We start from the raw sequence: 13,535 nt of genomic DNA, 5'->3' as shown, positions 1-13,535 counted from the left end.
TTTTGTTGTAGATATACAGTACAGGCCAAAAGTTTGGACGCATTACTATTTTTAATGTTTTTAACCAACTTTGATAATGAATCATCATATTAGAATGATTTCTAAAGGATCATGTGATAGACTGCAGTAATGATCCTGAAAATTCAGCTTTGCATCACAGAAATAAATGATCATTTAAAGTATAATAAATTGAAAACCAATTATTTTAAATTGTAATAATATATCACAATATCAATTTTTTTTTCTGTATTTTTGATCAAATAAATGCAGGCTTGATGAGCAGAAGAAACTTCTTTCAAAAACATTAAAAATAGTAATGTGTCGAAACTTTTGGCCTGTACTGTAGATATTTAAAATATGATAAAGTGATAAACTCTGCCAAAATATGATTGTGTTACAATAGTGATTTTCATGCAAGTAATTTTATATTGTCTAATTATGAATGCAAAAGCACCTGTGAATGTCCAGCAGATGGCAGTAGAAGAATTGGCCCACAACTGAAGGCAGGTGGTGCTCCTCCTGAGACTGATCTCAAAATGTTTTATCAGTTCTCAATGTTAGATTGCTTATTTCTGAATAAATCACCCGATGGCCGTCCCACACTACTTTTTGTGTACATTTGTCACACCCATAATAACCTGAACACAGCTTTATGGACTTCACATAATAATAATAAACTTTATTTAATATAACGCCTTTAAAGCAGCTTCTCAAGACACTTCACACAATAAAACAGACAGATATAAAAAGCGTAAAAAAAAGAGCAGATTTGAATACAAAATAGTTAAAACCATCAAGAAAAAGGTAACTTTTCTGTGAGGTTATATTTAAAAATGCATAGATCTCTAATATGAAGTTCCAGAGTTTAGGAGCATAGGATGATAAAGCTCTGTCCCCTACAGATCGCAAACGTGTCTGGGACAGCCAGTAAGCCAGCTTGAGAGGAGCGCAAATGATGCTTGGGAAAAGTTAAAAGCACAGAAAGATACTGAAGGGCCAGACCATGCAGTGCCTAAGAGTGGCATACACTGTGATTTTAGTCCAATTTTGTGCTGAATTCTTTTTTTTTTTTTTTTTTGTCGGGCTGATGTTCAGATTTGTCGTGCAGTGTTACATTGTTAGACTGTTGACCATCATTTTGCAATTGTTGATAGGCTACAGAAAAATGTCACATCCCAATAATGGACATTTTTCTGTTTTTAAATCATAAAATCAGTTTGCGTTACATTGCGTTTCAATATTCATTGCGTTACAACATTTTAATCAAATTTTTAAAACATTTATAATAATTTTTTTTAAACATTTACCCCCGATTTCTCAAACAAAGCTTTAAGCCTAGTCTGAGACTAAAAAGCATGTTTGGGCTGTTTTACCTGAAAGAAACGTGCACTGACAAATCTTAAAATATGTCAGTGCCATTGTTTTGTCTCAAGATTCAAACCAGTAATGTTTTTTCTTCTTCTTCCTAAGTCACGTTTATAAAAGCTACTTAAATGTCCTAATTAAACTAATCTTGGCTTAATCTGAGTACAGTCTGTGAAAAGGGCTTATTCTCTCAATACTAAAACTAAGCATTCTTTGTAAAATTTTGTTCTAAACAATAAGTATTCTGCCTATTTAATATATTAGCCTACTGTAACAAAAAAAAAGATTTTGTGTGAGAAAAGACATCCAACATTACTTTTGAGGAGTCTTGTTTATAGTGTGGAAGAGTTGCCTTATTATCAATAATCTGAGAAAAATAAGTAGATCTTTAGCCGGTGCACACTGTGCGATTTTGTCTATGATTTGGTCGTCTGAGACATATTTTCAAATTCTAAAAGATTCCTCTAATCCTAGGCTAAAATCTGAAGTCTTTGATCGTTAGTTTGACATGTTCACCGACAGCCGATTAATGACCGTTGTGATCAAATTTGACCTCCGACGAAATTCTGGCAGTGTCAGAAGATTTGACTCTCAGTTCTGCAAGTGTGACTTCTACGACAACCGTCAAATTGTCTTCGTTTTTCAAGACAAGCCATGACCAAAATTAATGTTAGAGATTTCTTTGTAGTCACCATTTCAATCCCGCGTGTAACGCAGCTCACATCACCGAACGTGTCATTGATTGATGATGTAAAACTCCAGTTTATTAACGCATCTTGACTGTTGTACAGTCTGACATTAATGACAACTGAGATCTTACAGTGTGACACGGCTTACAGTGAGGATCATGTTCGTTCAGTCTGACAAGCAACAGTCGTAAAGGACTATAATAAATCGCACAGTGGCTTTAGACTCAACTGGAGCTCTATAAAGACCGCTTGGGGCAAGTGTATACTTTAAATTAAGGTTCACTTTCACAGGTTATTAATGTAAATAAATGCTTTATATAATGAGGAGGACATTTAAGCTAAGCTATGTTTTAATGGTACAAAGACCTCTTTTAAGTCAAAAGATCAGGGCTGATTTGATTTGTCATGACCCCTTTAACTAATCTTCAGCATATGAGCTGTGTGTCATCTAAAGGTTTAATCTTCAGTCTTCCATCAAAGCTAATCGTTTTGTGGTCTGGGTTCAAGCTACTGTTGGTTATTGACTGAACTCAGTGTTTGGACTCATTTATTAAATACATTAATAAATAATGTATTTATTGTGATAAGATGTCATCATGTTTTATATATACTTTACACACTGTCACTATAAAGTAGTGACTGTCATTATTTACAACTATGGGGAGAATATTAAGAAACTTGACTCAGTTACAACACAGTTCCCATGTTATTACGGCTGTAATTAAAATATATTTAATTACTCATTTTTTTTATATTTTTCACACAGATACATTTAAAAGCATTTTCACATGGATAATCATACCACCCTGATGAATATAACACAGCACAGTTCTCTTTTTCATATCCATTTGGTTCTGCCAACATCCAGGACCTGCATCAACAGATCAGCATTAGATGTTCAGACTGTGAGATATGATCATTTATTAGAGAATAATCAGTTCAGTTCAGTGATTTCTCACCCAGAGGTCAGTGTGCTGCCATCAACCCATGTCCATCTGCCCTCCTCATCACTGTCAGTCAGACCCATCCAGACTCCAGTGCTTCCAGACATCTTCTTTACAAGCTCCTAGTAGAACCAACAAGGAAACGTACTCGGTTACTAACGTAACCTCGGTTCTCTCTAGAGAGAGGAACGAGTACTGCGTAGAATACGCTAGGGGAAAATCCTTTTCCACGAGAATACTGAAGCCAAAAAATTATCCTTAATTTTGTATTAATGTAAAACGCGTTGCGGCAGCATACAGACATAGGCGAGGCAGCTCGCGCGCCTATTGGCTGGTCTGCTGGCAACTGCTTAAGCCTATCGAGCGAGACCTAGAGTGACGTCAGACCCAATGAGGGCGCTTCGCGCCCTCTGCGTCACGTCCCGCCGAAACGGGCGTGGCTTAGGTCTATAAATACCGCTCGCAGGCTTTATATCTCTGGTTTTTCATAGTCGAAGCAACCAGAGCACGTGCATGCACGGCAGGATACGCAGTACTCGTTCCTCTCTCTAGAGAGAACCGAGGTTACGTTAGTAACCGAGTACGTTCTCTTACGAGAGATTCTCTCGTACTGCGTAGAATACGCTAGGGGAACCTACTGTAAAACGCCGTGCGTGCTGGGATCTGATACTATAGACTCAAGGGCGACAGCCCGGAGTTCATACAGTACACAATCACCCAGGGGACTCACAGGGAATCCTGGAAGAGGAGGGGTTTAGCCACTATCTTCCTTTATGGCAGCATAGAGCAAGGACTGCAATACTCAAATAGCTGCATAACTGACAGCGTCAGTTTATGAGATTTGGCCATACTAGACCGACAGTAGTCTGGCCTGTAGTGCGGGAACCTCTAGGTTGTAAAACCTTATAAATGTAGACGGAGAGGCCCAGCCTGCCGCCATACAAATATCTTTCAAGGCAATCCCACTTGACCAGGCCCACGATGAAGCCATGCTTCTTGTGGAGTGCGCTTTGACACCCAGCGGGCACTGCATGCCCTTGGTTGTGTAAGCTAGCGCTATTGCGTCCACTACCCATCTGGATAGAGTTTGTTTCGAAGCGGCTAGTCCCTTAGAACACCCGCTGAACGAAACAAAGCGCTGCTCCGTCTGTCAGAAAACAGACGAGCGAGACACATAAGCTCTTAACGCCCTGACTGGGCAAAGGGAGCTTTCGTCCATATTTCCTTCAGTGACCGGCAGAGCAGACAGGGAGATGACCTGTGCTCTGAACGGTGTATTGAGGGATTTAGGAACATAACCGTGCTTAGGTTTGAGTATAACTCTAGAGTCATTCGGCCCAAATTCCATGCACGTCGCGCTTACTGAGAGCGCGTGTAAGTCCCCTATGCGCTTCACTGAAGCGAGAGCCAGAAGAAACGCCGTCTTGAAAGACAGGTGTTTAAGATCAATCTTCTGCAAGGGCTCGAATGGATGACCTTTCATGGCTTCCAGTACCGTAGAAAGGTCCCATATAGGGACTGTGGGAGGTCTGGGAGGATTCAGTCTCTTAGCTCCTCTAAGGAAGCGAATGACTAAATCGTTCCTTCCAATAGACTGGCCAAGCGTGGTCGAAGAGAACACTGCTATGGCCGCTACATAGACTTTGAGCGTGGAAGGGGACCTGCCCTTATCCAACAGCTCCTGTAGGAAGGAGAGAACCTCCGTCACACCGCAATGCAGGGGTGACACACCACGAGCTGTGCACCAGCTAGAGAACACTGACCATTTTGAGGCATAGAGACGTCGCGTAGACGGAGCTCTGGCCTGTGTGATAGTGTTTAACACTCCCTGTGGGAGGTCAGCGGGTACCCATTGATGGCCCACACATGGAGGGACCACAGCTCTTGGGTGAGGATGCCAGATCGAGCCGTTGGCTTGAGAGAGGAGATCCCTCCTCAGAGGCACTGGCCACGGGGCGGTGCTCGCTAACTGCATCACAATTGGGAACCAAGGTTGGCTCATCCAAAGTGGGGCTACAAGCAGCACTGAGCATCCTTCTTCCCTGACCCGTTCTACCACCTGAGTCAGGAGGGAGACGGGGGGAAAAGCGTAGAGAGGACGGCGAGGCCACGCGAACAGGTCTACTTCCGCTCTGCCGAATTTCTTCCACAGCAGCTGGACTGTCTGTGGGTGCAAAGACCATTCCCCTGTCGGAACCTGGTTCCTGGACAGTCTGTCTGGTCCTATATTTAGGAGCCCTGGCACGTGCGCTGCTCTCAGCGAGAGCAGGTTGCTGTGGGCCCATATCAGGAGGCGCTTGGTTAGCCTGTACAGAGTCAGGGACCTGAGGCCGCCCTGGCATGATTGGTACCAGTCTTTTGCCTCCCAAGGTTTCAAAGCTGCAATGCACGCTTGATTGACCTTGAAGCGAAGCCGACCGGAGGCCCACGCTGTGCGTGGTACTCTCTTTCTGAGCCAGAACTGCAGTGGGCGCATGCGCAGAAGGCCCAACTGGAGAACTGAAGATGCTGAGGCCATCAGACCTAGCATCCTTTGAAATGTTTTGAGAGGGACTATCGCGCCGCAGCGGAACGAGCCGGCTGCGCGCCGAATGTCCAGTGTGCGCTGAGATGACAGGCGTGCTGTCATTAGCAGCGAGTTCAGCTCTATTCCCAGAAAAGATATAATCTGACTGGGGAATAGCGAGCTCTTTTCCCAGTTCACTGCGAGACCGAGATTCTCGAGGTGATCGAGTAAAATGGTCCTGTGCTCTATGAGCTCCGAGTGAGATTGGGCTAGAATCAGCCAGTCATCCAGATAGTTCAGCACTCGTATGCCCCGTAATCTGAGGGGTGCAAGCGCTGCGTCCATGCACTTCGTAAATGTACGGGGTGCCAGGGACAAGCCGAAAGGCAGGACTGTGTACTGATATGCCTGGCCCTCAAAGGCGAATCTCAAAAATTGCCTGTGACGTGACGCTATCTGTATTTGAAAATACGCGTCCTTTAGATCTATTGACACAAACCAGTCCCCTCGGCGGACATGCGCGAGGATTTTTCTGGTCGTGAGCATCCTGAACTGGCGCTTCAGAAGCGCTCTGTTCAGCTGCCGCAGATCTAGTATGGGTCTGAGACCCCCGTCTTTCTTGGGCACCAGGAAGTGTCTGCTGTAAAGCCCCCCTTCGCTTTGAGCTTGAGATAGGGGTTCTATAGCCCCTTTGCTCAACAGTTTCAGAATCTCGGCTCGAAGTAGATGAGCTACTTTCGATTCTACCGTGGTCCCGACGCGCGCCATGAAGCTGCAGCGAATAGCCTTCTTTTATGATGTTCAGCACCCATCTCGAAACCCCGGGAAGCTTTTCCCACGCAAGTGCGCAAGTAGCTAGGGGCTGGATGCGAAGCACGCTCTGATCGGCTCGCGATACAGCGGCTTTTGTGTGCTGTGACATAAGCGTCGCGCTCATGACATCTGAGGCAGGGGGCGCGCTGATAACAGCGGGCAGAATGCCCGCGCTCGACTCCTCTGCAGTGTCTAACTGAGAGGGGGAGGGCTGGGCTAGTTTCATGTCTGTGTGTGGGCGTGGGCGCAGAGCAGCGGGCACATACACCACTTTTACAGCATTGCTCGCGTGAGCAGAGCGTATGCATACTGGTCCTGTATTTACAGAGACCGTGAGACATGTGGGAAGTAGCGTTTGTGGGCACTGGGTAGTGGGCACGTTTGCTACGTTTAAAGCGCAATCGATCTGAGTCGATTTTATGTGCGCGAGCCCTGTGTGAAGGGCTGTGCTTGTGTGTAGGAATGGGCACTGAGTAGTGGGCATTTTTTCTACACATGAAAGCACCGTCGGCCGTGGCCGGGACACCAGAAAATACACTTCTTTAAGGGATTTATCTGGGTAGCCGTAAAAATGGCTTTTTTGTGCAGGCAAGCGGGCAATAAAACCGGCTTGTTGGCTGCTAAATACGCTGGACCAGTCACATTTCTTGGAACTGGACGAGCGGCAAGGTTTGGGTGCAGGCGAGGGGGTTGTACAACGCACTCGTTGGCTGCAAAATACACATCTGCAGTCGCCTCTTCAGGGAACTGACAGAGCGAGCATTGACGGCATAATTTTATTTGCCGGTAGACCCGGGATCGAACACGGGTCTCTCGTGCGGAAATCTGTGAATCTGCCACTGGCCCACAGGGGAAGACACATAGGATTTCAGTCAGCGCGAGTATTATCAGAGAGCGTCAACATGCTGGCGTTTGTTTGCAGGCGTGCGTGTAACAACAGGCTCGCTCACTGCAATAAAATTTCCAGTCGCCTGAATTTCAGAGGGGAATGAGAAATGTGTGAGAAATTGAGATCGGCCCGGCCGCAGCGGGACTAAAAACACTCTTTTCTCCTTTCGCCAGTGACGCACGGGAACCATAGAAACGGTGTCTGGGTGCAGGCGAGCGGGTTGTACAACGCGCTCGTCGGCTGCAAAATGCACGTCTGCAGTCGCCTTCCAGGGAACTGACAGAACGAAGCATTGGCGGCATAATTTATCTGCCGTTAGACCGGGATTCGAACACCGGTCTCCCGTGTGAAAAAACCTAGGATTCCGCCACTGAGCCACAGGGGGGAAACACATAGGCTTTCAGATGCACGAGCATATAAAAGAGCGTCAACATGTTTTCTTCAGCGTTTGCTTGCAGGCGTGCGTGTATTAAAAAACAGGCACGTTTACTGCAGTATAGACATTTCCAGTCGCCTGATCAGGGAACTGAGACGTGTGAAATGAGGTCAGTCCGGTCTCGACGGGACTGTAAACACTTTTCTCCTTTCGCCGGTGAGTGACGCGTGAATGGGGCGCAGGGGTAGGGTGGCTTTCTTGTAACGTAAAGAAAAACTAACCCCGACCATCCGCTTCCAGCCTCCCTTGTGAGCAGCGCAGTTTGCGCGGCTCGAACAGAGGGAGAGAGAAAGCCAGCCCCGTGACTGTCCGCTCCAGACATCCCCTGTGAACGGCGCGGTTGCGCGGCTCAAACAGAGGGCGAGCAGGTATCATCCCCCAAGCAGGCAAGGCAAGCGGGCGAACCGGCGAGCTTTGCGGCTTGGAAGGGCGGAGGAGCAGTCTCGGAGAAGGATGCCAGGTGAGTCCTCAGAGTCACCATAGGCAGTCCCTAGCTCGCAGTGAGGGCAGTCGCCGTCAGCGAGCGCGAGAACTGCGTGATCCTCAGGAAAAGGGGCGTCTTGAAAAAGACGCCCGGCTCTTTTAGTGCAATGAGAGTGTGTGTCGCGGCGGCGAGCACACACAAGGCACAGTAGAAGAGAAAGGATATAACGCCGGATAGCGCAGCAGGAAGGCGATGAAGGCGGCGCGGCCAGCAGCTTCTCGACTCGTCCCGCTGAAGTGCTTCTTCAACAGCGCGGCTTCTTCTCGGATCCAGCGATGTGAGTTGCTTCGCTGAAGGATGAAAAATCAGAGATATAAAGCCTGCGAGCGGTATTTATAGACCTAAGCCACGCCCGTTTCGGCGGGACGTGACGCAGAGGGCGCGAAGCGCCCTTATTGGGTCTGACGTCACTCTAGGTCTCGCTCGATAGGCTTAAGCAGTTGCCAGCAGACCAGCCAATAGGCGCGCGAGCTGCCTCGCCTATGTCTGTATGCTGCCGCAACGCGTTTTACATTAATACAAAATTAAGGATAATTTTTTGGCTTCAGTATTCTCGTGGAAAAGGATTTTCCCCTAGCGTATTCTACGCAGTACGAGAGAATCTCTCGTAAGAGAACTACATTTAAAGGGTTAGTTCACCTAAATATGAACAATGCTATCATCAGTTCCTCACACTCATGTTGTTCCAGCTCCATAAAACTCATTCATCTTCGGTACACAAATAAAGATATTTTTAATGAAATCTGAGAGATTTCTCTCCCTCCATTAAAAGTCTATTCACCCAAAACTCTGACACTTAAAAAAGTTCACAAAGACATCGTAAAATAAATCCATATGAATTGAGCCGTTTAATCCAAGTGTTCTGAAGAGACACGATCACCTTATATGATGAACAGATTCAATGTAGCTTTTATTCACATATAAACATTCATCAGTGAACAAACAGAGCAATTATGTTCTCAAGCATCAAGCAAGAACGGTTGATCTCTACGTATGTTCGATGAGCATTTTGAACCATCAGAGTTTTGGGTGAATACACTTTCAATGGTGGGACAGAAAACTTTCAGATTTCATTAAAAATATCTTTCATTTGTTTTCTGAGGAAGAACAAAGTCTTATGGGTTTGAAAAGAGGAGGTTGAGGAATTGATGACAGAGTTTTTGGGTGAATTAACTCTTTAACGTCTGTGTTTCTGAGTGCTCATACTGTAAGAGTGCAGCACAACCTTCGGTGGTCAGTCTATTTTTCACTCACTTCTTTCTCTCTGTTGTTTATGATGATCAGATCAGCTCCTCTCTCTGTACAGTATCTTCTGCTCTCAGACCAGCTCTTCTCCTCAGAAGACATATAGTAAAAACTGGATTGATGAATACATCCATCTGTAAACAGAACCAGATCATCTACTAGCACTTTTTACCACTGGTACTGAATTACGGAAACACTATAGTTTAACATTACCCATTTCATTGAGCATCTTCCACAGTTCATTTCTCTCCTGATTAAACTGGCCTCTTTCATTAGTCTGGTAATTGTTCTTGGTTACTCCATCACTTTCATTTGTCAAGGTTATGTCCTTTTCTAGTAGCTGGTCTCTCTCTTCTGTTTGGTTTGTAATCATGTTTAGTAGCCGGTCTCTCTCTTCTGTTTGGTTTGTAATCATGTTTAGTAGCTGGTCTCTTTCTTCTGTGAGGTTTGTAATCATGTTTAGTAACTGTTGTCTCTCTTCTGTATAGTTTGTGCTCTTGGTATGGATGTGGACACACAGCACTATGACTGCAGTCAGCAGAAGAACACACAGAAGCACCAAACACACTGGAGCTGCTCTGGAGCTTCTGGTCTTCACACAATCACTTCCTGAAAATAAAGTAAAGAAAATAATGATAAAGGTTTTATTCATTTCCTAATGGTGTGTTGTATTTGTACCTGTATGGTTTCTCTGAGTGCCTCTGTCCAGATCTTGTGTTCCATCAGTGTTTATATTGCCATAAACAGGCTGAGACATTTTTGTTCGCTTGGTCATGGAAATGATGGAAGCTTATGTGTGTTTCTTCTCTCTAGTCCTCTGCTATTTGTGACTCTAAATTTAGTAAATGAAGCCAATAAGTGTCAAAGTACAAGAGCATGTGACTTCCTGTCTGATAATACCAATGAATTTGCATAACAAAAAGCTCTTGCTAAATGGCACCATTGTGGTAGTGTGGTTAGATGTAGCAGCCGGGTTCAAGTTTACACATTTTCAGGGTGACTCTTATTCAGTTGCATTGTTTAACAGCTCACTGGAGAAGTTGATCAATAAACAACAACTTCAATTTCAGATTGTTCTTCACACAAACGTATCATATGACTACAGAAGACTTGGAATAATCCCCCAGGTCATATTTGATGATACTTTTAATAGCGCTTTAAAAGCGTGTTCTTCTAAGCTTTTTTTTTATCTCAAGAAATCTTTAAAACATTTTCATTTCATTTTCATATTATTATTATTATTATTGTGTTCAATTATTTACAGGATTTTACAAGATGTAACTAATATTTCACAGTAAATTACATTATCACACAGGCTTTAACTGTGATATTTCAAAATACCATATTCAGAATTTTACTGTGAAAATAATGCAGGAAACTACTGTAAATTCAGTCTTTTGCGAACACTGTGTCATTGAGCTCTCGTCTCCTCTGTGGTCTCATCTGATGGATTCAGCGGTAAGTGTTATAATGTCAAAATTTGCTCAATTAAACAATATGATAGTGCTTGTACTTTAAAAGTATTAACCAAATAGCGTTAGTTGTAGGTTATGTTGTTAGCAGTTAACATACTCGCGTAGGTTTGATCATGCAAAGACTGTGTAATTTTTCACTCTACTAAAGCATAAAAATACCACAATATGTTTGCAGATTCTCTGAAAAACACTTCTACAGCCAGTTATTTTACTTATTTCTTTAACCCGTTCCGTGTTGGAATGTCTGTTTTTTGTTCTGGTCTGTGTGTGATCTCGCCCACTGCCGGTTCACCTTAATGATATTTCGACACTCTGGGATGCCAGTTGGCAGGAAACACAGAGTATTGGAAACGAACAAACAAACTGGGTCAGAGATTGTAGATTCTACCCGACCTAAAAATCCCGATCTAAAAGTCTCAATGAGCGGAGTGGAATAAAGTAAGTGTTTAGCAGGATTGATATTCAAAACGGTAAGCACGCGCTGCTTTGTGCATTGGAATTAACTGTTACTTCACAGTAAAATACAGTAATTCTACAGGAGCACACTGCTAAATCACAGTAATCTGATGGCATTAACTGTATCTTCACAGTAAAATCCAGTAATTCTACAGGAGCACACTGCTAAATCACAGTAATCTGATGGCATTAACTGTATCTTCACAGTAAAATACAGTAATTCTACAGGAGCACACTGCTAAATCACAGTAATCTGATGGCATTAACTGTATCTTCACAGTAAAATCCAGTAATTCTACAGGAGCACACTGCTAAATCACAGTAATCTGATGGCATTAACTGTATCTTCACAGTAAAATACAGTAATTCTACAGGAGCACACTGCTAAATCACAGTAATCTGATGGCATTAACTGTATCTTCACAGTTAAAAACAGTAATTCTACAGGAGCACACTGCTAAATCACAGTAATCTGATGGCATTAACTGTATCTTCACAGTAAAATACAGTAATTCTACAGGAGCACACTGCTAAATCACAGTAATCTGATGGCATTAACTGTATCTTCACAGTAAAATACAGTAATTCTACAGGAGCACACTGCTATATCACAGTAATCTGATGGCATTAACTGTATCTTCACAGTAAAATACAGTTATTCTACAGGAGCACACTGCTATATCACACTAATGCGATGAAAATCGATAAAAATGAAACAGTAACTTCCTGCAAAACCAATTCAACTAGTAGCCAGTAATTTACTGTAAATGTACGGTCAAATAATTTACAGTTTGAGGATTGTGACTAACAGCACTAAAGTCAAGGCTAAGATCACTTTTTATGATCTGTGTTTTCTCTGTTTCTCCACCAACACAAATATAGAGCAGCATTCTCATGAACATTATTATGAAGGCCTCAGGTCATGATAACACTAAACTAATGCTGGATGTATCTGTGCAGTTTTTCTGACACTCAAATACACCTGACCTCATCTGAGGTTCACTTCATCAATAAAGGGCAAACAATAGACTGACGCTGTGCTTTAGTTGTGTTCAGTGTTATCAGGTTACAGTTCAGTTCATAAAATAATTTCAGATATCAGATTTATGACCATCCTAACTAAAACACACAAGCTGAGTAAACATGTTGCTCTGTTTTTAAATACAAACGGTTAGTAATTAAATCCAATAATAGCATCAGAAGAACAAAAAGTAGAACCAAAGCTCGACTAAGTTAACCCTGAATACCACAGTTATGACATTAGATGACTGAATATGTACAGACTGTGATGTTTCTATCAAAGTAATGAATGTGATTACCTGAACGCTGAAGTGGTTGGTGTGTGTTTGTCTCTGTCCTGAAGTCATGATCTCTCTCTGCACTCTCATAGATTACCACTGTCATCTCCAGTCTCTCTGTCTGCCTTCCCTCAGACTCAGTCCTGATCACATCATCATAAATACTATCAGACATTTCTTCTCTTAAACATTAAATGATTTTGTTCCTTGTTCTTTTAGATGTAATCAGCACTCGTCTTCTTTTTAAAGCTAGTGGCAAACAAGCTTGTGGTCAATGTATGATGAAAAAAAGTAACATCGGACCCTTAAAGTTGACAGGAAACAGAAGTTGTGATGGTCTTTTCTTCTCTTTTCTGATGTATGTGAAACTCAGCTGTGTGAGTGACAGCCCAGCAAGCAATTTTGTGTTTAAAAGACATCTAATAGCCGTCCAAACACAGCCCTGACGTCTAGGCTAAAACAAGGCAAAATTTGGGCTGTCAGTGAAAATTTAATAGACGTCTAAACATAGCCAAATAATAGACTAGTCATCAATTAGATAACATGTCAAAGAAATTAAACCAAACACCTTGTAATCACTGTTGACTTGTAAAAACGACATGTAACCAAATTCAAGGTTATTTTGTCAAGAAGTGTGTCACTCATAGCCGGACTATCGGGTCTGTGGTTAGCCGAGACGGTGAAATGACGGCTATTGCATGCTGGGAGGTTGCACCAGTAAACACGTCATAAGAGAAGAGATGTCATTGCAAGAGTTGATGACTTTTAAATTTGATGTGCATTGATCAATTATTTATATATACTGCTACATTACCGGTACATAAAATATAATGCAAGGCAAGTTTATTTATATAGCAAATTTCAAACACTATGGCAATTCAAAGTGCTTTACAAAAGGAATTAAAATAATCACAAAATAAAAGTTACTGGGTTGT

At 43.0% G+C, this 13,535-nt stretch overlaps 1 protein-coding gene across 5 annotated transcripts; it reads right to left on the bottom strand.

The window, feature by feature from the left end:
• Window positions 1–410: 410 nt before the first annotated feature.
• On the bottom strand, window positions 411–12,860 carry LOC311288861 (uncharacterized protein). 5 transcript variants are annotated; one of them, XR_014627030.1, is made up of 5 exons: window positions 12,622–12,860; window positions 9,585–9,980; window positions 9,381–9,505; window positions 3,014–8,416; window positions 411–2,925 (listed from the first exon to the last, which is right to left on the bottom strand). XR_014627030.1 is itself a non-coding variant. In XM_084406483.1 (5 exons), the coding sequence occupies exons 1-5, from the start codon at window positions 12,773–12,775 to the stop codon at window positions 2,787–2,789; spliced, it is 921 nt and encodes a 306-aa protein (XP_084262609.1). In that variant the 5' UTR covers window positions 12,776–12,860; the 3' UTR covers window positions 411–2,786. The 5 variants fall into 5 exon arrangements, 4 of the variants coding, with proteins under 4 accessions (XP_084262609.1, XP_084262610.1, XP_084262607.1 ...); XM_084406483.1 differs by having other exon boundaries at window positions 3,014–3,120; XM_084406484.1 differs by lacking the exon at window positions 12,622–12,860 and adding an exon at window positions 10,050–10,516 and having other exon boundaries at window positions 3,014–3,120.
• Between the last annotated feature and the right edge of the window lie 675 nt (window positions 12,861–13,535).

The sequence above is a fragment of the Rutilus rutilus genome (genome assembly GCF_951802725.1).
Source record: "Rutilus rutilus genome assembly, chromosome: 4".
Classification (NCBI taxonomy): domain Eukaryota; kingdom Metazoa; phylum Chordata; class Actinopteri; order Cypriniformes; family Leuciscidae; genus Rutilus; species Rutilus rutilus.
This window is presented reverse-complemented; position numbering and strand designations above follow the sequence as displayed.